Raw genomic sequence first — 23,965 nt, 5'->3', positions numbered from 1 at the left:
TTATTGGGATGACCAGGCAAATGAAATTCCTCGTATGTTGCAAAACATACTTGGCCAATAAAGTATGATTATGAAATGATTATGATTATGAAATTATTATCATCTTGCCTACCCAAAAGCCACTTAAACACCTCTATCTTATCTGCCTCCACCATCAACCCTGGCTGTGCGTTCCAGGCAAACCTTTCCCACACAACCCATTTAAATTCTCCCCCTCTCACCTTAAAGCTATGCCCTCTAGTCTTTGACAATTCCATAATCATCATAGAATCGTAGAATCATAGAAAATTGGTGCTGGAGGAGGCCATTTGGCCCTTCGAGCCAGCACCGCCATTCATTGTGATCATGGCTGATCATCCACAATCAGTAACCCCTGCCTGCCTTCTCCCCATATCCCTTGATTCCACTAGCCCCTAAAGCTCTATCTAACTCCCTTTTAAATTCATCCAGTGAATTTGCCTCCACTGCCTTCTGCGGCAGAGAATTCCACAAATTCACAACGCTCTGGGTGAAAAAGTTTCTTCGCACCTCAGTTTTAAATGGCCTCCTCTTTATTCTTAGACTGTGTCCCCTGGTTCTGGACTCCCCCAACATTGGGAACATTTTTCCTGTGTCTAGCTTGTCCAGTCCTTTTATGATTCCATACGTCTCTATAAGATCCCCTCTCATCCTTCTAAACTCCAGTGAATACAAGTCCAGTCCTTCCAATCTTTCCTCATATGACAGTCCCGCCATCCCAGGGATTAACCTCGTGAACCTACACAGCACTGCCTCAATAGCAAGGACATCCTTCCTCAAATTAGGAGACCAAAAATGCACACAATACTCCTGGAAAGGTTTAGATTGGCGATTCTATATGGAAGCCTCTCATATTTTAATATACTTTTTAATCAGGTCTCCTCTCAATCTTTGATGTTCCAAAGAAAATAATCCACGTTTGTCTCCTTGTAGCTAATACCCTCTAATGCCCTGGGAATCCTCTTCTCCAACCTCTCCAAAGCCTCCACATCCTCCCTGTAATAGAGTGACAAGAACTGCATGCAATGCTCCAAATGCAGCCCGAGTAAAGTCGTATAAAGCTGCATCACGACCTCCCAACTCATACCCGATGGCCTCCCCCATGAAGGGAAGAATAGCACACGCCTTCTTCATCTCCTTGTGTTGCCAATTGCAGGGGGCTGTGGATTTGGACTCCAGGATTCCTCTGTGCATCATACTGTTCAGGGTCTTGCCATTAACTGTATCGTTTCCCCTTACATTCAATCTCCCAAAGTGCAACACCTCGCAACATGGCAGTGCAGCGGTCGAGTTGCTGCCTTACAGCACCAGAGACCCAGGTTCGCTCCTGACTACGGGCGCTGTCTGTGCGGAGTTTGCACGTTCTCCCCGTGACCTGCGTGATTTTTAGATTTAGATTTATTTAGAGATACAGCGCGGAAACAGGCCCTTCGGCCCACCGAGTCTGTGCCGCCCAGCGATCCCCGCACATTAACACTATCCTACACGCACTAGGGACAATTTTTATATTTACCCAGTCAATTAACCCACAAACCTGTACGTCTTTGGAGTGTGGGAGGAAACCGAAGATCTCGGAGAAAACCCACGCAGGTCACGGGGAGAACGTACAAACTCCGTACAGACAGTGCCCGTAGTCAGGATCGAACCTGTCTCCGGCGCTGCATTCGCTGTAAGGCAGCAACTCTACCGCTGCGCCACCGTGCCACTTCGTTTTCTTCGAGATATTTGGTTTCCCCCCACATTCCAAAGACGAACATGTTTGTAGGTTAATTGGCTTTGTATATAAATATAAAATTGTCCCCAGTGTGTGTAGGATAGTGTTAATGTGCGGGGATCGCTGGTCGGCGTAGAGTCGGTGGGCTGAAGCGCCTGTTTCCACACTGTATCTCTAAACTAAACTAAACCTCGTACTTGCTTGGATTAAAGTGCCATTTCTCTGCGCCTTTCTGATCGATATCCCATTGTGTACTTTAACAGCTGCCCTCAGGGGCTGCAATTCTCCCAATTTTGATAAGTAGCTCCATCCTTCTCTGGGATTCAGTCTGGTGAACCTTTGCTTTATTTTCTTTATAGTAAGAACAACCTTTCTCATATAGCCTTTACATGATGTTGGCGAATCTGTGGAATTCTTTGCCACAGAAGGCTGCGGAGGACAGTTGTGTAGGAAAATAACTGCGGATGCTGGTACAAATCGAAGGTATCACAAAATGCTGGAGTACCTCAGCGGGACAGGCAGCATCTCTGGAGAGAAGGAATGGGTGACGTTTCGGGTCGAGACCCTTCCCATGTCAGCGGATATCTTATCGAAACGTATAAGATTATTAAGGGGTTGGACACGTTAAAGGCAGGAAACATGTTCCCAATGTTGGGGGAGTCCAGAACCAGGGGCCACAGTTTAAGAATAAGGGGTAGGCCATTTAGAACGGTAATGAGGAAAAACGTTTTCAGTCAGAGAGTTGTGAATCTGTGGAATTCTCTGCCTCAGAAGGCAGTGGAGGCCAATTCTCTGAATGCATTCAAGAGAGAGCTAGATAGAGCTCTTAAGGATAGCGGAGTCAGGGGGTATGGGGAGAAGGCAGGAACGGGGTACTGATTGAGAATGATCAGCCATGATCACATTGAATGGCGGTGCTGGCTTGAATGGCCTACTCCTGCACCTATTGTCTATTGTCTATAAGGCAGAGATAGATAGATTCTTGATTAATACAGGTGCCAGAGGTGATGGGGAGAAGGCAGGAGAATGGGGTTTGGAGGGAGAGATGGATCAGCCATGATTGAATGGCAGAGTAGACTTGATGGGCCAAATGGCCTACACCTACTACACCTACACCTATTCCCAATGAGGGTACTTTTTTAATCTGGGGCCAAGTCAGACCTGTAAACAGATATCAAAAACATTCACTTTGATCCTTGATCTGCTCTATTACGTAAGCTGGAGTGGTATTGATCCAACCAATATGTTGCATTGGGATGATTTGATCAAGAATTTCCTCTTCCAGCTCCCTCTTCAGTTAGTCCTGCTCATAGATGTGCATATATATAAATCCACAAAGACAGCTTTGCATTTAGCTACGACACCCTCACAGTTTAACAAGAACAGTATTCCAAAGAAAAACAGGAGGTTATTAGCAGAAGACAATCAAACAACAAAAATCACTGCAAAGTCTGAAAATACAAACAGATTTAAAATCTAAATCTTGAAAATAAATACCGCTTCCACCAACAGGAGGAAAAACAGATTGCTGTTTTGGGAGCAATTTCTTTCTCATTACATCTTTAAAGGATTTACACCAGAAAACATTCATTGATCTATCTGGATAAGCTCTCAGAAATCAATAAGCTATTGATCTGCTATACTTAGCCTCGGCTAGCAGCATACCATTTATAAATAAGGATTGATAAATACCAGTATCTCACATTCACAGATCAATGAAGAAAATACATACATCAGTGACAATCAGACTTGCTTAATAAACTGACCCTGTGATAAATCAATAAAATAGAGCAGAGAGTCTGGGGGAAATTTCCATTTTTCTTTTATAACTAGACCAAGTGGACCCGTTGGGCCCAAACCTCTCCTGCATTGGTGCAGCACCCTCTCCTCCCCCTCCCCTCTCTCCTCAACCCCCCCTCCCCTCTCCCTTCTCCCCCACTCCCCCCCCCCCCTCCCCTCCCCCTCCTTTTAAATTTTAAAATGTGAACAACAAAAAATATAACACCTATTTCAATAAAACTACTTGCATTATCACTAAAGTGACAATGGTGAGTAAGGTGGGCCTAAAACTGTTGCGCTATCGTGGACCGTTTTGGCTGAAGTTCAGTCACAAACAAGATAACAAACGAGAGTTTTAGTATATAGATACTCTCGACCCGAAATGTCACCCATTCTTTCTCTCCTGAGATGCTGCCTGACCTGCTGAGTTACTCCAGCATTTTGTGAATAAATACCTTCGATTTGTACCAGCATCTGCAGTTATTTTCTTATAGTATATAGATAGATGGCTATTAAATACACACAATGATTATTGACTTTCCATATTTAATTTTTGCATTTTGACAGGTGATTTGCCAAATTTGTCATTGCATTTAATCATAGCCTCACAGGGCCAGAGAGCCAGGTTTGATCCTGATCCTAGGTGCTGTCTGTGTGGAGTTTGCACAATCTCCCTGTGACTGTGTGGGTTTCCACCCACGTTCCAAAGGCATGTGGGTTTGTTGGTAAATTGCCCTTGTTAAACTGACCCTAATGTGTAGGAATGATGAGACTGTGGGATAACATAGCACGGAGGCAGAGAGGAAAGCTCTTCAGCGGGTAGTCCATAGAGCTCAGAGGACCATCGGAACACAGCTACCAGCCTTGGAGGGCATCTACAACACACGATGCCTCAGAAAAGCCACCAGCATTCACAAAGACTCTTCACACCCCTGCAACAGTCTGTTCGAACTCCTTCCATCGGGCAGACGATACAAGGCCTTCTACGCCCGCACCTCCAGACTCAGGAACAGCTTCATCCCCAGGGCCATAGCTGCTATGAACCGGTCCTGCTGAGCCGGATGGTCACATCGCACAGTGAACCGGCACAGATCTACTTGCCTTTATTCTGTTTTAAAACTGTTACAATTTGTTTCATTGGGTTGTTTAAATTAATACTGACTAGCTAATTAATTTATTGAATCGTATGGGAGGCGCATTCCCAATCTCGTTGTACCCCTGTACAATGACAATAAAGATATATTGTATTGTATTGTATTGTAAGTGTGAACGGGTGATCAATGGGCCTCTCCCGACCCTGAGACTGAAGAAGGGTCTCGACCCCAAACGTCACCCATTCCTTCTCCCCAGAGAGGCTGCCTGTCCTGCTGAGTTACTCCAGCATTTTGTGTCTATCTTTATCAATGGTCGGAGTAGACTCAGCGGACCAAACAGCTTGTTTCCATGCTGCACGTCTTAAAACTAAACAAAAGCTTAATTCTGAAAATTCAAAATGATAAAACTGAAAATATGTGCCTGAAAACATTGATTTGTATCTATCAAAATGATTACAAATAAGTTCAGTCATATGCTGAAAGGTGACCACAGTTCCAAGTCGAATTGCAAGAATTAATCAAGCATCTTCTTAAAATTTACCTTCTTATCATCATCCTAAACTTTTCTGTACAAAAACCTATTATGCTTCTGACAATATTACATCACTGCTCTTTGTTTTTTGCATGTTGCACCTTTTTAGAAGATACTCCATTTGAATTTGAAGGATAGCCAATAGGATGATATTCTTCTAATGGGCTACTGACTTATTGATGCACAGCATTAAGCTATTGGAACATAGAGCAGTACAACACAAAAACAGGCACTTCGGTCCCACAATATCAATAGACAATAGACAATAGGTGCAGGAGGAGGCCATTCGGCCCTTTGAGCCAGCACCGCCATTCAATGTGATCATGGCTGATCATTCTCAATTAGTACCCCGTTCCTGCCTTCTCCCCATACCCCCTGACTCCGCTATCCTTAAGAGCTCTGTCCAGCTCTCTCTTGAATGCATTCAGAGAATTGGCCTCCACTGCCTTCTGAGGCAGAGAATTCCACAGATTTACAACTCTCTGACTGAAAATGTTTTTCCTCATCTCAGTTCTAAATGGCCTACCCCTTATTCTTAAACTGTGGCCCCTTGTTCTGGACTCCCCCAACATTGGGAACATGTTTCCTGCCTCTAACGTGTCCAACCCCTTAATAATCTTATACGTTTCGATAAGATCCCCTCTCATCCTTCTAAATTCCAGTGTATACAAGCCTAGTCACTCCAGTCTTTCAACATTTGACAGTCCCGCCATTCTGGGAATTAACCTAGTAAACCTACGCTGCACGCCCTCAATAGCAAGAATATCCTTCCTCAAATTTGACCAAAACTGCACACACTACTCCAGGTGCGGTCTCCCTAGGGCCCTGTACAACTGCAGAAGGACCTCTTTGCTCCTATACTCAACTCCTCTTGTTATGAAGGCCAACATTCCATTGGCTTTCTTCACTGCCTGCTGTACCTGCATGCTTCCTTTCAGAATGAGACAAATTCATTTCAAATAAATAGGAGAGAAACAAAACACAAACCAAAGCAATGTTGAAAATGCACACCTGTGTCAAACAGCTCTTCAAAATAGGTTATTTTTATCAAATCGAAGGTAGACACAAAATGCCGGAGTAACTCAGCGGGACAGGCAGCATCTCTTGAGAGAAGGAATGGATAATGTGTTGAAAATTGGAGTACAAAACTCAGAGAAAAACACAGCTGCTATTTCCCCCAAAAATCATATTTGTCTCCAAAAGGTACCTTTTGTACTCCAATTTTCAACACATTATCTGGTGTCACTGAGTCAAACAGCATGGACACAGGCCCTTCACTCAACCAGTCCATACCGACCAAGGTGCCCCATCTACGATAGTCCCGTCTGTCTTCAATTAAGTGCTGTTATCGTACCTGCCTCTCCTATTTCTTCTGGCAGCTCGTTTCACTTGCCCACCATCTTATGAGTGAAAAAGTTGCCCCTCGAGTTCTTATCAAATCTTTCTCTTCTCACCTCAGACCTAACTACTCCGGTTCTTGATTCCCCTACCCTGGGTAAAAGACTCTGTGATTTACTCCCATCTATTCTCTGCATCATTTTAAACACCTCTATAATATTCCTGTTCCCGCCAACAAAATCATGTTGGCTATCCCTAATCAGTCTTGGCCTATCCATATATGTTATCACTCAGAATCATCTCTCATTTAGTCAGAGGGTGGTGAATCTGTGGAATTCTTTGCCACAGAAGGCTGTGGAGGCCAAGTCAATGGATGTTTTGAAGGCAGAGATAGGTTCTTGATCAGTACGGGTGTCAGGGGTTATGTGGAGAAGGCAGGAGAATGGGGTCCTCCTGGGGTAAGGCTTCATAGGAACATAGAAAATAAGTGCAGCAGTAGGCCACTTGGCCCTTCGAGCCAGCACCGCCATTCAATATGATCATGGCTGATCGTCCAAAATCAGTACCCCATTCTGTGGCAGAGAATTCCACAGATTCACAACACTCAGGGTGAAAAAGTCTATTCTCATCTCAGTCCTAAATGGCCTACCCCTTATTCTTAAACTGTGACTCCTGGTTCTGGACTCTCCCAGCATCGGGAACCTTTTCACCTGCATCTACCCTGTCCAATCCTCTAACAATTTTATATGTTTCTATAAGACCCCCTCTCATCCTTCCAAATTCCAGCGAATACAAGCCCAGTCGACCCATTCTTTCATCAGACGTCAGTCCCGCCATCCCAGGAATTGTAGTTGCTTCCTTACTCACACTGCCTTGCCCCTCACTTTAATGGAAACATGCATGCTTTGAACTCTCACCATCACACTTTTAAAGCATTGCACTTTCCAGATGTCCCTTTGCCCACAAACAACCTACTCCCATCAACCTTTGCAAGTTCCTGTCTAATATCATCAATGTTGGCCTTGCCCCAATTTTAACTTGTCTAATTTGATTAGCCATCTCCATATCCATAACTATTTCAAAGTTAATAGAACCCACAGACACTTCAGTCATTTGCTCTTCCCAGTTTCCGTAGTCTAGGTCGAGCTTTGCCCTCTCCTTGGTAGAATCTTCCACATATTGGCTAAGGAAGCTTTACTGAACACATTTGACAAGTTCCACCTAGTCTTGTTAATTCAAGGACGGCTGACTTCAATAGCACAGGGTTGATCTGGCCAGGATAAGGTGGAATTCAACATTTGCATCTAAGAACCATGATCTTTAGTTTAAAAAAAAGGCATGACTCATGTCAATAGACAATAGGTGCAGGAGTAGGCCATTCGGCCCTTCGAGCCAGCACCGCCATTCACCGTGATCATGGCTGATCAAATGAGCGGCACGGTGGCGCAGCGGTAGAGTTGCTGCCTTACAGCGAATGCAGCGCTGGAGACTCAGGTTCGATCCTGACTATGGGTACTGTCTGTACGGAGTTTGTACGTTCTCCCTGTGACCGCGTGGGGTTTCTCCGAAATCTTCGGTTTCCTCCCACACTCCAAAGACGTACAGGTTTGTAGGTTAATTGGCTTGGTATAAGTGTGAATTGTCCCTAGTGTGCGTAGGATAGTGTTAATGTGCGGGGATCGCTGGTCGGTGCCGACTCGGTGAGCCGAAGGGCCTGTTTCCGCCCTGTATCTCTAAACTAAACAATAGACAATAGGTGCAGGAGGCCATTCGGCCCTTCGAGCCAGCACCGCCATTCAATGTGATCACGGCTGATCATTCTCGATCAGTACCCCGTTCCTGCCTTCTCCCTATACCCCCTGACTCCGCTATCCTTAAGAGCTCTATCCAGCTCTCTCTTGAATGCTGGATTAAGCCCTTAGTACTATGGCAGTCCCAGTCTCTATTAGGAAAACTAAAATCCCCAACGATGATAGCCCTAATAGTATTGCAGCTGCCTGCAATCTCCCTGCATATTTATTCTTCGATAAGCACTGTAAGGCGACAACGCTACCGCTGCACCACTGTGCTGCCCTAATCTCTGGTGTTTCCAGGTACCAACTGGGCTGTCAATATATTACAGCATGTGATGTTTTATCTACAAGTGTGTGATCATTACTAGCTCGAACGTCAATTCCTGCCTACTTTGTTTCGGACAAATAATGTGCACACTCACATCTGAATTGAGCTTAAAACCCCTGTCCCACTTAGGCGATGTTTTAGGTGACTACAGGCGACTAGGCTGTCGCCACACAGTTGCCGGGGTGTCGCCTGTACGGTCGTGAGTCGTCTCCAAAGAGTCGTAGCGTCTTTCTGGTCGCCGCTGGATTTTGAGATGTTGACAAATTTTCGGCGACAGTGGGTTTGACGCCAATGAGCGTAGCTTGATTTCTCCTGACGGGGGCGCTGTCGTAGGTTGTCGCCAGGTGACGTAGGTTGTCGCCGGTGCTGACTTCGGTGAATTCCATTGGCGACTTCCTACGTCAACCTACGTCAACTGGCGACAGGGACCAGCGTCAAAACCGGAGGCCAAAATGACGTGAATTGTCTTCAGTTGGCGCCGACAGGGTCGTAGCTTGTCGCGGGTGGACGTAGGTTGGCTTCGGTTGTCGTAGGTTGTCGTAGGTGCAGTCGTAGGTTGTCGTAGGTGCGGTCGTAGGTGGACGTCCTACTCGCGACGATTGGGTCGCCGGTTGTCGGTAGCTTGCCGTAGCTTGACGTCGACTAGGTGGTAGGTTGTTGTAGCTTGTCGTAGACATTGTCGTAGGGGGGGGAAGTCCAGTCGCCGGATTTTCGGCGACCTGCTACGACTATGACAGTCGCCTAAAAAACAAAATCGCCTAAGTTGGACAGGCCCTATCTATACACCTTCCACACCCATGAGAGAACTACCTTCTCTGATTAATTGTTCACCTGGGGTCAGTTACCTGCAGCTGACAGGACCGCAAGTTGTTGTACCCTGTGCTTGTGACAAAACTATGAATATTGCCAAATATTCTTCTAATTCCCATCAGCTATTTGGCTGCCCATAGTACACTTCCAACAAAGAGGGTAAAAGATTGTCTTCTTCTATCTCTCAGCTCCACTCACACAGCCCCACTGGACAAACCACCAGTAATGTCCTCCTATTCACATACAAAGCCCTAAACAGGCTTGCCCCCCCCCCCCCCCCCATATCAAAAATCTTCTAACCCACCACTCTATCTCCAGGTCCCTCAGGTCGGCCGACTTGGGGCTACTGACTATCCCGCGGTCTAGGCTTAAGCTCAGAGGTGACCGCGCTTTTGCGGTTGCAGCTCCTAGACTGTGGAACAGCATCCCTCTCCCCATCAGAACTGCCCCCTCCATCGACTCCTTTAAGTCCAGGCTCAAAACCTATTTCTACTCCATAGCCTTTGAGGCCCTCTGAGGGGACGCTGTGAACTGTTTATGTATGTGTTGTTATGTTTGTGTGCCATTGTATGTTCGTTCTTAGTACCTGAACTGATGTACAGCACTTTGGTCAACGTGGGTTGTTTTTAAATGTGCTGTACAAATAAAATTGACTTGACTTGACTGATGTCATCTCGACGACTGCCCTGACGTTTCTCTGAATCAGCAAAGCAACTCCCCTTCCTCTTTGACCCTCACTTCTATCTCACCTGCAGCACCTGTACCCTGGAACCTTAAGCTGCCAGCCCTGCCTCTCCCTTAGCCAGGACTGGCATTTTTTTTCCCACCAAATAGTCATGGGTTTAGTTTAGTTTAGTTTCGAGACACAGCGTGGAAACAGGCCCTTCGGTCCACCGGGTCCGCGCCGACCAGCGATCCCCGCACACTAACTCTGCCCAACACACACCAGGGACAATTTACATTCATACCAAGCCAATTAACCTACACGTCTTTGGAGTGTGGGAGGAAACCGAAGATCTCAGAGAAAACCCACGGAGGTCACGTATAAACTCCGTACAGACTGCCAGGATCGAACCCGGGTCTCTGGCATTAAAAACGCGCTGTGAGGCAACAACTCACATGTGAGTTGCCATGTGAGTTGAGAATACTAAAGATCATTCGCATCAAGGAAATACACAAAATAGTTACATTCTGAACAACTACCTCAAAGTTTTTTCAAAGCAAAAATACTTCCTCCAACAAAACACATTGTGGTGGAGTAATTCAGAACATTGAATTAATTGCAGTGGAACCCTTCAACAAGTGTGTAGGGGAAAAAACTGCAGATGCTGGTTAAAATCGAAGGTAGACACACAATGCTGGAGTAACTCAGCGGGCCAGGCAGCATCTCGGGGGAGAGAAGGAATTGGGTGACGTTTCGGGTCGAGACCGCGGGAGAAGACGGCAGGGGAAAAGAAAAGACATTCTGGCCTTCCATCACAGTGAGGAGGTGACTGGAGGAGACTCACTGTGATGGATGTTTCTTTTTTTTTGTTTTGTGTTGGTTTGTGATTGTGTGTGTGTTATTGCTTATTTTTATTGCTCTTATTGTTGGACTGTGGGTGAAGGAATTTCTTCCAAAAGACATTTTTTGGATGACAATAAAGGCCATTCTGATTCTCTTCAGCAAGTACCAGTTTTCTTTGGAGTGGTAGTAGAGAATTGGTGGCAGATTTGTCAAATACCCATCGTCATAGCACCAACAGGCAAGGAGGATCCAGGAAAACATCACACTGCCATGTTAAAACGTGAGGAAATTCAAGCCATTGCTTTTGCTCATCTTCCACCACAACCCTGACATTGATTGTAAAAGTCACCAGCAACCAGTCAACCGTGGGAGAAGATGTCAGGGGAAGAGAAAAGACATTGTGGCCTTCCATCACAGTGAGGAGCGGACTGGAGGAGACTCACTGTGATGGATGTCACTTTTGTTGTTGTTTGTGTTGGTTTGTGATTGTGTGTGAAATTGTTTATTTTTATTGCTCCATTGCTGGACTGTGGGTGAACTTTCATTTCACTGCACATCTTGTATGTGTATGTGACAAATAAACTTTGACTTGACTTAAAAAGAGGGAGTGCTGCTGGACTAATCTTTCTTGATCTTAAAGGGGAAACAAAAATATAATAATCATATATATGTGTATAAAATCACGAGAGGAATGGGTTGGGTCAAGGTGCACACAGAGTCTCTTGCCCGGAGCAGAGGAATCGAGGACTAGAGGAGGACATGGGATGAAGGTGAAGGGGAAAAGATTGAATAGGGAGCTGAGGGGGTGTTTTTGCAGTCAGAGTCGAGCATGTGTTTGGGAAGGTGAAGGGGAAAAGATTGAATAGGAATCTAATTGGGGTGATTTTGCAGTCAGAGTCGAGCATGTGTTTGGGAAGGTGAAGGGGAAAAGATTGAATAGGGATCTGAGGGGTGATTTTGCAGAGTCAGGCATGTGTTTGGGAAGGTGAAGGGGAAAAGATTGAATAGGCATCTGAGGGGTGATTTGCAGTCAGAGTCGAGCATGTTTCTGGGAAGGTGAAGGGGGAAAGATTGAATAGGGATCTGAGGGGTGATTTTGCAGTCAGAGTCGAGCATGTGTTTGGGAAGGTGAAGGGGGAAAGATTGAATAGGGATCTGAGGGGTGATTTTGCAGAGTCGAGCATGTGTTTGGGAAGGTGAAGGGGAAAAGATTGAATAGGAATCTAATTGGGGTGATTTTGCAGAGTCGAGCATGTGTTTGGGAAGGTTACCAAGCGGTGAGTCTGCACCTGGAGGACTAGTAAAGGAGCGTCGTTGTTGCAAAGCCCACTCCCGGCTGCAGTGACCGAGGGAGGGGGGGGGGGGGGTGCAGATTACCTACCGTTCGAGCAGTACTCCACCACGGCCACTCGGCCCGTCAGCCCGGGGACATCCCTGGTCCCCGCTGCACCGGCCAAGGTAGCTCTCTCGTCTGTCTCAGCGCAAGGTGGGTGCGGATCACTAACACTGCCGGCGGCGGCGGCCGGACCGTCCCGCTCGGCCGGCTCCATCGTCTGGCTGGTTGTCTGTCTGGCTGGCTGTCTGTCTGTCTGGCTGGTTGTCTGACAGCCGCCACCTCTTGTCCTAAAACTTTCCACCGACGCTCACAAGAAGTTTCATGCCAACTTTTCTGCCAAAATCCGCCAGTGAATGCCTTCTAATTTGGGAGGAGGAGAGCTGCGGAGGTTCCCACCTCTCTCTCTCTCTCTCTCTCTCTGTGTGTTTCTCTCTCTGTTTCTCCCTCTCTCTCTGTTTCTCTCCCCCCCCCCCCTCTCTCCCCCCCCCCTCTCTCCCCCCCCCTCTCTCCCCCCTCTCTCCCCCCTCTCTCCCTCTCTCTCTCTTTTCTCTTTCCTCTCTTTCTCTTCCCCCTCTCTCTGTCCCTCCCTCCCTCTCTTTCTCTTTCCTCTTTCTCTCCCTCCCTCCCTCTCTTTTTCTCTCCCCCTCCCTCTTTCTCTCTCCCTCCCTCTTTCTCTCTCCCTCCCTCTCTCTCTCCCCCTCTCTCTCCCTCCCTCTCTCTCTCCCCCTCTCTCTCCCTCCCTCTCCCTCCCTCTCCCTCTCTCTCTCCCTCTCTCTCTCCCTCTCTCTCTCCCTCTCTCTCTCTCCCTCTCTCTCTTTTCTCTCTTTCTCTTCCCCCTCTCTCTGTCCCTCCCTCCCTTTCTTTCTCTTTCCTCTCTTTTTCTCCCTCCCTCCCTCTCTTTTTCTCCCTCCCTCCCTCTCTTTTTCTCCCTCCCTCCCTCTCTTTTTCTCTCTCCTCTCTCCCTCCCTCTTACTCTCTCCCTCTCTCTCTCCCCTCTCTCTCTCTCCCCCTCTCCCTTTCTCACTCTCTCTTTCTCACTCTTTCTCACTTTCTCTTTCCTCTCTCTCTCTCCCCCTCTCTCTCCCTCTCCCTTCCCTCTCCCCCCCCTTTCTCTCCCCTCTCTCTCCCCCCCCTCTCTCTCTCTCTCTCTCTCTCTCTCGTCTGTCTCTCTCTACCCCCCTCTCTCTCTCTCTCTCCACCCTCCCACCACTCGTGACTGGAATTGTTGTGGGGAAGGAACTGCAGGTGCTGGGTTAAAACCGAAGATAAGACACAAAATACTGGAGTAACTCGGCGGCGGACAAGGCAGCGTCTCTGGAGAGAAGGTATGGGTGGGATGTCCCGTTCAACACACCCACCCCTCCCTCTCTCTCCCTCTCTCTGTAAGGTCAGATGACCAAGCACATTTTCCACCACTATTTACACCAAATGTATCTTTTTTTTTTTAAACCCTATTTTTTTTTCAAAAACCCCCTTTTATTTAAAAAAAACCCTTTCCTTTTTTTTCATTTCAGACACTTGTCTTGATTTGGAACAGAGTTCTTTATTAAAAATCAAAATGCTGGATTTACAGTAACATTACCTCACTTTTATTTCTAATTCCTTCATTTGATGAAGTGCATGAGTTTTCAACTCCTGTTTTTTGGGAATCTGACAAGGACACGGTTTATTTTTTGGCAAGTCTTTTATTTATTGAACTTTTTTTTGTTTGATTATCATGTTATCTATTAAGTGCTGTGTCTAAAGTGCTACTTATGCTGCTGCAAGTAAGAATTTCAATGTTCCTTCTCGGTACTTATGGCAATTAAACACTCTTGGCTTTCGACAACCCGCTCTATTCCCTTGGTGCAGTCGTGCAGGACAGAATTAATGGTCAAGGTGCTGGACGAGGAGTAAATCAAACGGGCTGATGTGTCTTGGATGGTATTGGGGTTCTTCAAGATACACACACAATAGACAATAGGTGCAGGAGAAGGCCATTCGGCCCTTCGAGCCAGCACCGCCATTCAATGTGATCATGGCTGATCATTCTCAATCAGTACCCCGTTCCTGCCTTCTCCCCATACCCCCTGACTCCGCTATCCTTAAGAGCTCTATCTAGCTCTCTCTTGAATGCATTCAGAGAATTGGCCTCCACTGCCTTCTGAGGCAGAGAATTCCACAGATTTACAACTTCTGACTGAAAAAGTTTTTCCTCATCTCCATTCTAAATGGCCTACCCCCTTATTCTTAAACTGTTCTGGACTCCCCCAACATTGGGAACATGTTTTCTGCCTCTAACGTGCCCAACCCCTTAATAATCTTATACGTTTCGATAAGATCCTCTCTCATCCTTCTAAATTCCAGTGTATACAAGCCTAGTCGCTCCAGTCTTTCAACATACGACAGTCCCGCCATTCCGGAAATTAACCTAGTAAACCTACGCTGCACGCCCTCAATAGCAAGAATATCCTTCCTCAAATTTGGAGACCAAAACTGCACACAGTACATAGACATAAGAAAATGCTGGAGTAACTCAGCGGGACAGGCAGCGTCTCTGGAGAGAAGGAATGGGTGACGTTTCAAATCGAGACCCTCCTTCAGATTGAAGAAGGGTCTCGACACAAAACGTCACCCATTCCTTCTCTCCAGAGATGCTGCCTGTCCCGCTGAGTTACTCCAGCATTTTTGTCTATCTTCGGTTTAAACCAGCACCTGCAGTTCCTTCCTACACAGGAATATCCCAGTGTTTTCTTCATTCACTATTGCTAGGCCAAATGCTTGGAAATTACTTTGCATTATGTATTCCTGGAATTGCTGGTTAATGATTATCTGTCCACCTATATTCAGGCTCCAATTGCAGAGAAATTTTCTGAATGTGGGTCAAGGTTGACATGGTTAATTTTCAGCCCTGGTAGTTTTCAACCTGTTTCTGGAAGCAGGCAGATCAAAGGAGATGGGCAGGGCTCGTAGTTCTTCAGTCAGACCCGGCACATGAGTCATTTCCATTCGAAATTCTCAACCTGGAGAACTAGTGAAGTCTGTTTTTTTGTTGTTATTTTACCTTAGTTCAATGCTTTAATTGATTTGTAAATAATGTCATCTGTCATCTAAATAATGACATGATTAATTTTAATGGGTGTACAACTTTCACACATTTAAAATTGCAATAATTCTAATAGTGACGTTTCGGGTCGAGACCCTTCTTCAGACCCCATTGTTCTAATTTCCTAATTCCTCTATTCCACATGTCCACTCTTCCCATGCGCAATGAGAAGATATAGAATTCAGTATTATTGAATGTTTTGTCTGGAAAGATATTCAGTGGCCGAGCTTGGTTTGCCTGGTGCATTTGATAAACGGTCTTAGAATTATTTTGTTGCAACCATATAATCTGCTGAGTTCTTTCACCTTAAAACAGTGTTTAGTTTAGAGATACAGCACGGAAACAGGCCCTTCGGCCCACTGTGTCCGCGCCGACCTGCGATCCCCGACACACACACTAGGGACAATTTACAATTAGACCAAGCCAATTAACATACAAACCTATTTATTCACAAAATGCTGGAGTAACTCAGCAGGTCAGGCAGCATCTCGGGAGAGAAGGAATGGGAAATGTCACCCATTCCTTCTCTCCCGAGATGCTGCCTGACCTGCTGAGTTACTCCAGCATTTTGTGAATAAATACCTTCGATTTGTACCAGCATCTGCAGTTATTTTCTTATACTGTTTTTCTTTGGAGTGTGGGAGGAAACTGGAGATCCCAGAGAAAACCCAGGCAGGTCATGTGAAGAACGTAAAAACTCCGTACAGACAGCACCCATAGTCAGGATTGAACCCAGGTCTCTGGCGATGTGTGGCAACAACTCTATCGCTGCGCCACCGTGCCACCCCAGTGGAATTCATTATTTCCCTTGTTTTAGACAGTAGACAATAGACAATAGGTGCAGGAGGAGGCCATTCGGCCCTTCCAGCCAGCTCCACCATTCAATGTGATCATGGCTGATCATTCACATTCAAAGCAGAAAATTGTGCTACTCAAGCTCAAGCTGAATTGTTCTACTCAATTGTTCGGCTCAAGCTGAGGGAGGCTGGTGTTGGAAGTTCTATGCTTCCAGTTAGCAGTCTCTCTATTTCTCTGTCTCACTGCTACATGGTGGCACAGCGGTAGAGTTGCTGCCTTTCAGCGAATGCAGCGCCGGAGACGTGGGTTCGATCCTGACCATGGGTGCTGTCTGTACGGAGTTTGTACGTTCTCCCCGTGACTCGCGTGGGTTTTCTCCGAGATCTTCGGTTTCTGCCCACGCTCCAAAGACGTGCAGGTTTGTAGGTTAATTGGCTGGGTAAATGTAAAAATTGTCCCTAGTGGGTGTAGGATAGTGTTAATGTGCGGGGATTGCTGGTCGGCGCGGACCCGAGGGGCCGAAGGGCCTGTTTCGCTAAATTACTCAGACTTCTCCACCATCTGCCATCAGCACCGTTTCGATGAATCTCGTTGTAAATTCATGACACAGCACTTTGTCTTTAAGGGGCCACAGTTTAAGAATAAGAGGTAGGCCATTTAGAACTGAGATGAGGAAAAACTTTTTCAGTCAGAGAGTTGTGAATCTGTGGAATTCTCTGCCTCAGAAGGCAGTGGAGGCCAATTCTCTGAATGCATTCAAGAGAGAGCTGGATAGGGCTAATATTAAAGAATGGATCGACTGGGCAAATATTAAAGAATGCAACAACTTGGCTTAAATTAAAGAATGGATCGACTGGGCTAATATTAAAGAATGGATCGACTGGGCTAATATTAAATGATCAGCCATGATCACATTGAATGGCGGTGCTGGCTCGAGGGGCCGAATGGCCTCCTGCACCTATTGTCTATTGTCTATTGAGTGGGGTGTGTATAGACTGAGGGAGATGATTAAATGTGATCCTCGTCTTCCCACACGAGGGAACGTATTCTGAAAATTTCCCAGGCTGTTATGCTTAGTGTCAAAATATGATGAAAAGTCGATCGTACTTGGACAATAGCTGTGGGCGAGGGCGCGATCTAATTGTTTATGTGTTTTGGTATAATGCCGGAAATCCTGGCCACATTTCCTGTTCCTGCAAGGATCTGTTTATGCGATTTCTGCTGACAGGGATAGTCCAGCACTAAACACTCCAAATCAACAGAAAAACTAAAGTAGCCCGTGTCAAAGGTTTGAATGAAATATTCCGTGTCAACATTTTGAATGAAAAGACTGATGCCACCACACATGATGTGTGGCAGATGCAGTACAATGTAGATAAATGTGAGGTTATCCAATTTGGTGGCAAAAACAAGGAGGCAGATTATTATCTCAATGGTGTCAGGTTAGGTAAGTGCAGCAAGACCTGGGTGTCCTTGTACACCAGTCACTGAAAGTTGGCGTGCAGGTACAGCAGGCAGTGAGGAAAGCTAATGGCACGTTGGCCTTCGTAACGAGAGGATTTCAGTACAGGAGTAAAGAGGTTCTTCTGCAGTTGTACAGGGCCCTGGAAAGACCACATCCAGAGTATTGTGTACATTTTTGGTCTCCTAATTTGGGGAAGGACGTCCTTGTAATTGAGGCAGTGCAGCTTTGGTTCATGAGATTGATCCCTGAGATGGCGGGATTGTCATATGAGGAAAGATTGAAAAGACAAGGCTTATATTCACTGGAGTTTAGAAGGATGAGAGGGGATCTTATAGAGACATATGAAATTATAAAATGACTGGACAAGCTGGGTGCAGGAAAAATGTTCCCAATGTTGGGGGAGTCGAGAACCAGGGGCCACAGTCTTAGAATAAAGGGGAGGCCATTTAAAACTGAGGTGAGAAGCGACTTTTTCACCCAGAGAGTTGTGAATTTGTGGAATTCTCTGTCACAGAGGGCAGTGGAGGCCAAATCACTGGAGTTAGATAGATCTCTGGGGGCTAGTGGAATCAAGGGATATGGGGAGAAGTTGGGCACAGGTTACTGATTGTGAATGATCAGCCATGATCATAATGAATGGTGGTGCTGGCTCGAAGGGCCGAATGGCCTCCTTCTGCACCTATTTTCTATGTTTCTATGTTTCTAATCCCAGAACAAACTGGTGATCTACTGCGTATGGAATTGTCAAAGAGGAACTTAAGACCCAGCAGCAATTTCTTTTCTCATGCGTGGCCTAGACACCACAATGCAAGTTAGCTATTCCATTGGAAGAGATCAAAAATCCACATCGTCGCACTTCTTGATAAGATGGAAGGAAACCATCGACCCCTTTGTGCTTATGCTGCCACTCATGGTAATTCTGTCAACCCTTAACTGGGAAAGACCACCTACTTCCCCATAAATCTGTCAGTCTGAAGAAGGGTCTCAACCTGAAACGTCACCCATTCCTTCTCTCCTGAGATGCTGCCTGACCTGCTGAGTTACTCCAGCATTTTGTGAATAAATCCCCATAAATCATTATCTCTCACATACAGTCATAGAGTCATAGAGTGATACAATGTGGAAACAGGCCCTTCGGCCCAACTTTCCCACACCGGTCAACATGTCCCAGCTACACTAGTCCCACCTGCCTGCATTTGGTCCATATCATTCCAAAAATGTCCTATTCATGTGCCTGTCTAACTGCTTCTTAAACATTGGGTTAGTCTCAGCCTCAACTACCTCCTCTGGCAGCTTGTTCAACAGTTCAACAACAACAGTTCAACAGAGCTTTATTTGTCATTCGGTACCAAGGTACCGAACGAAACTACATAGCAGTCACACAAAAAAGAACACAAGACACATGACCCCAACACAAACGTCCATCACAGTGACTCCAAACACCGACCCGCACAGTCCCCGCAAGGGGGTGGAAGTCCCCGCGGCCGAGTCGCACCGGGCGCTGAAACGTCTCGCGGCCGAGCCGGGCGATGGAAAGCCCCGCGACCGAGCCTTGCGCAGCTATGTCCCACGGCCGAGCTGCACCAGCGATGTAAAGTCCCGCGGCTGAGCCGCACCGGGCGATGTTAAGTCCCGCGGCTGAGCCGCACCGGGCACTGTTAAGTCCAGCGGCCAAGCCGCACCGGGCGATGAAAAGTCCCGCGGCCGAGCCGCACCGGGCGATGTTAGGCCCCTCGGCCGAGCCGCACCTCGCGCCGTGAGGAAGAGACCTAAAAGAGAAAGGTTTCCCCCACCCCCCCCCCCGCCATCCCCCCACCCACACCACCCACACCACCACCCCCCACACATACACAACCAAAAAAAAACAAAAACCATCCCAACACCGATACACAACAAAAAAAAAAGAAAAAAAGACGAACAGACTGCTAGCGAGCCGCAGCCGTTAGGCGCCGCCACTTCCACGTAGGTGAATCTACCACCTTTGTGTGAAAAAGGTTACCCCTCAGATTTCCCCTTCACCTTAAACCTATGTCCTCTGGTCCTCGATTTACCCACTCTGGGCAAGAGACTCTGTGCATCTACCCAATCTATTCCTCTTGTGATTTTATACAACTCTATAAGATCACTCCTCATCCTCCTGCGTTCCGAAGAATAGAGTCCCAGCCTACACAACCTATTCCCTCATTACCCGGTGATACGCAGGTAATCTTAAGCAGCCATTTAGTCTAACAACCAATATGTCTTTAGGATTGACACAGAAAACTGAAATCACCCAGCGGTTCAGACAGCATCGCTAGAGAAAAGTAATGGCCAATTTTAACGGGAACCTTTTCAAACAGAGAGTGGTGTGTATATGGAATGAGCTTCCAGTGGAGGGCATGATTACATTAAAAAGACTTGGACAGGGTTATGGATAGGAACCGTTTGGAAGGATATCGGCTAAATGCAGGCAAATGGGATTAGTTTAGATAGACACGTTTTTTATTCCTCCATGGTCGGCCATTGTTTTTCCTTTTTTTACAGGGCAAAAAAACCCCAACTGATGGCTGAATCTGATCCATGAACATAGGTAAATAGCTTGATATCCATGCAATTAAAGGAAACAGCTCAACTTGTGTAGGAAGGAACTGCAGATGCTGGTTTAAACCGAAGATAGACCCAAAATGCTCGAGCATCTCTGGAGAGAAGGAATGGGTGACGTTTCAGGTCGAGATCCTTCTTCAGACTGAAAGTCATGGGAAAGGGAAATGAGAGATATGGACGATGATAGACAATAGACAATAGACAATAGGTGCAGGAGTAGGCCATTCAGCTCTTCGAGCCAGCACCGCCATTCAATGCGATCATGGCTGATCACTCTCAATCAGTACCCCGTTCCTGCCTTCTCCCCATACCCCCTCACTCCGCTATCCTTAAGAGCTCTATCCAGCTCTCTCTTGAAAGCATCCAACGAACTGGCCTCCACTGCCTTCTGAGGCAGAGAATTCCACACCTTCACCACTCTCTGACTGAAAAAGTTCTTCCTCATCTCCGTTCTAAATGGTGTCGAGAGAAATAGAACAATGAATGAAAGAAATGCATAAAAGTAATGATGATCAAGGAAATGGGCTTATATATAATATAAGAAAATAACTGCAGATGCTGGTACAAATCGAAGGTATTTATTCACAAAATGCTGGAGTAACTCAGCAGGTCAGGCAGCATCTCAGGAGAGAAGGAATGGGTGACGTTTCGGGTCGAGACCCTTCTTCAGACTGATGTCAGGGGGGGGGCAAAGGAAGGATATAGGTGGAGACAGGAAGATAGAGGGAGATCTGGGGAGGGGAAGAGAGGGACAGAGGAACTATCTAAAGTTGGAGAAGTCGATGTTCATACTACTGGGCTGCAAGCTGCCCAGGCGAAATATGAGATGCTGTTCCTCCAATTTCCGGTGGGCCTCACTGTGGCACTGGAGGAGACCCATGACAGAAAGGTCAGACTGGGAATGGGAGGGGGAGTTGAAGTGCTCGGCCACCGGGAGATCAGATTTGCCAACGTGGACCGAGCGCAGGTGTTGAGTGAAGCGATCGCCGAGCCTGCGTTTGGTTGTTCGATAGGCTTGTTCAGTCACCTTGAAGCAGTTACCTGTCATTGACCAGCTGTTTCCTAGTGTTTAAGTCATCTGTTTTTTTTACTTTGTTCTTGATTTTTGGCACATTTCCACACCACATATAGATTTTTCTCTCAAACAGTAGATGGCCATCTAGCTACACTATTTGAAAACTTCACAGTACATTGGAAGCTTGGTTATATCACATGCTGTAACCCAAGCCCACGGAAAATTGGGAAAAAAACATCCCAAGAGGTTAAACTTGCTTAGTTATTCGTTTTTTCCCCCCCAATACTTCTTGGTGGTTTAATTCTTCTGGCCAATTAAACTTGGAATCCTAATGTACATAAACTCAAATAAAATGGTTTATGTTGTTATAAAATATTTCAAATGCCTCTAGCTTCAAATTTGATCCCACAATTTAGTACCAATATCACCACAATGTCACTTCTGAAAAATCCAAGACGTTTTCTGCATCTTAATTCTCAGAAAATTAAGTGGTTGCAGGAGAGTTGCTGCCTTTACAGCGCTGGAGACCCAGGTACAATCCCGACTACGGTCGCTGTCTGTACGGAGTTTGTACGTTCTCCCCGAAACCACGGGGGTTTTTCCGAGATCTTCGGTTTCCTCCCACACTCCAAAGACATACAGATGTGTAGGTTAATTGGCTTGGTATAAGTGTAAATTGTCCCTAGTGTGTGTAAGGTAGTGTTAATGTGCGGGGATCGCTGGTCGTTTCGGTCTCGGCGGGACGAAGGGCCTGTTTCCGCGCTGTATCTCTAAACTAAACTAAAAAACTAAAAAGACGAAACCACATCAATTTTTGCTTCTATATTGAAACAATTAATTTTTTTGCAGAAGATGAACACAAACTGCTGGAGTAACTCAATAGGTCAGTCAGCATCTCTGGATAAAAAGAACAGGTGACGTTTCAGGTCAGAACCCCCCCATTGGACAGTAAGTAGAGGTTAGGGAGGGGGTTGGGGAAATAAACTGGAACCAGAACAAATCTGGCCTTTTCACGCCCCCAGTTTAATCCCTCTCTCTCCCCTCACGCCCCCCCCCCCCCCACCCTCCCCACAACTCTACATTCAGTCTGAAGAAGGGTCCCAACCCCAAACGTCACCTATTCCTTTCTCCAGAGATGCTGCTTGACGCATTGAGTTAATCCAACATTTTGTGTCCATCTTTGGTATAAACCAGCACCTGCATAATTTTTGTGGGGCCTCTTTGTTATTGTTATTTACACAATCGGATATTTTGAAAATGACATGTCAGACTGAATTTGTAGGTGCTGAAAAAGCAATGAGGTTTGGGGAGGAAGAGGAGGAGGCAGGCAACAGAGGCAAGAGGTACAGGGCAAGACTGAAAGACAGGGAAGAGAAGAGGAAGAAATGGAAAAGAACATAGAAACGTAGAAACATAGAAAATAGTTGCAGGAGGAGGCCATTCAGCCCTTCGAGCCAGTATGATCAATATGATGGCTGATCACCCAGAATCAGTATCCTGTTCCTGCCTTTTCCCCATATCCCTTGATTCCTTTAGCCCTAAGAACTAAATCTAACTCTCTCTTGAAATCATCCATTGAATTGGCCTCCACTGCCTTCTGTGGCAGAGATTTCCACAGATTCACAACTCTTTGGGTGAAGAGGTTTTTCCTCATCTCAACCCTAAATGGCCTTCCCCTTATTCTTAAACTGTGACCCCTGGTTCTGGACTCCCCAACATCGGGAACATTTTTTCTGCATCTGGTCTGTCCAATCCCTTAATAATTTTGTATGTTTCTATACGATCCGCTCTCATCCTTCTAAATTCCAGTGAACATAAGCCAAGTCGATCCATTCTTTAATCTAAGCCCAGTCGATCCATTCTTTAATCTAAGCCCAGTCGATCCATTCTTTAATATTAGCCCAGTCGATCCATTCTTTAATATTAGCCCAGTCGATCCATTCTTTAATATTAGCCCAGTCGATCCATTCTTTAATATTAGCCCAGTCGATCCATTCTTTAATCTAAGCCCAGTCGATCCATTCTTTAATATTAGCCCAGTCGATCCATTCTTTAATATTAGCCCAGTCGATCCATTCTTTAATATTAGCCCAGTCGATCCATTCTTTAATATTAGCCCAGCGATCCATTCTTTAATATTAGCCCAGTCAATCCATTCTTTAATATAAGCCAAGTCGATGCATTCTTTAATATTAGCCCAGTTGATCCATTCTTTAATATTAGCCCAGTCGATCCATTCTTTAATATTAGCCCAGTCGATCCATTCTTTAATATTAGCCCAGTCGATCCATTCTTTAATATTAGCCCAGTCGATCCATTCTTTAATCTAAGCCCAGTCGATCCATTCTTTAATATTAGCCCAGTCGATCCATTCTTTAATATTAGCCCAGTCGATCCATTCTTTAATATTAGCCCAGTCGATCCATTCTTTAATATAAGCCAAGTCGATGCATTCTTTAATATTAGCCCAGTTGATCCATTCTTTAATATTAGCCCAGTCGATCCATTCTTTAATATTAGCCCAGTCGATCCATTCTTTAATTTAAGCCAAGTCGATGCATTCTTTAATATTAGCCCAGTCGATCCATTCTTTAATATTAGCCCAGTCGATCCATTCTTTAATTTAAGCCAAGTCGATGCATTCTTTAATATTAGCCCAGTCGATCCATTCTTTAATATTAGCCCAGTCGATGCATTCTTTAATATTAGCCCAGTCGATGCATTCTTTAATATTAGCCCAGTCGATGCATTCTTTCATCAAAGCCCAGTT

The 23,965-nt window shown here is 45.9% G+C and overlaps 1 protein-coding gene across 1 annotated transcript in view; it reads right to left on the bottom strand.

Moving 5' to 3' along the window:
- Window positions 1–12,607, bottom strand: part of sh3tc1 (SH3 domain and tetratricopeptide repeats 1) — a 67,025-nt gene extending 54,418 nt beyond the window's left edge. The window contains exon 1 of the mRNA XM_078412839.1: window positions 12,295–12,607. Within this exon, the coding sequence (XP_078268965.1) occupies window positions 12,295–12,463 (169 nt within the window). The 5' untranslated portion in view covers window positions 12,464–12,607. The remainder of the gene's footprint in view (window positions 1–12,294) is intronic.
- Window positions 12,608–23,965: the final 11,358 nt, after the last annotated feature.

Source organism: Rhinoraja longicauda, chromosome 1, assembly GCF_053455715.1.
Source record: "Rhinoraja longicauda isolate Sanriku21f chromosome 1, sRhiLon1.1, whole genome shotgun sequence".
Taxonomy (NCBI): domain Eukaryota; kingdom Metazoa; phylum Chordata; class Chondrichthyes; order Rajiformes; family Arhynchobatidae; genus Rhinoraja; species Rhinoraja longicauda.
This window is presented reverse-complemented; position numbering and strand designations above follow the sequence as displayed.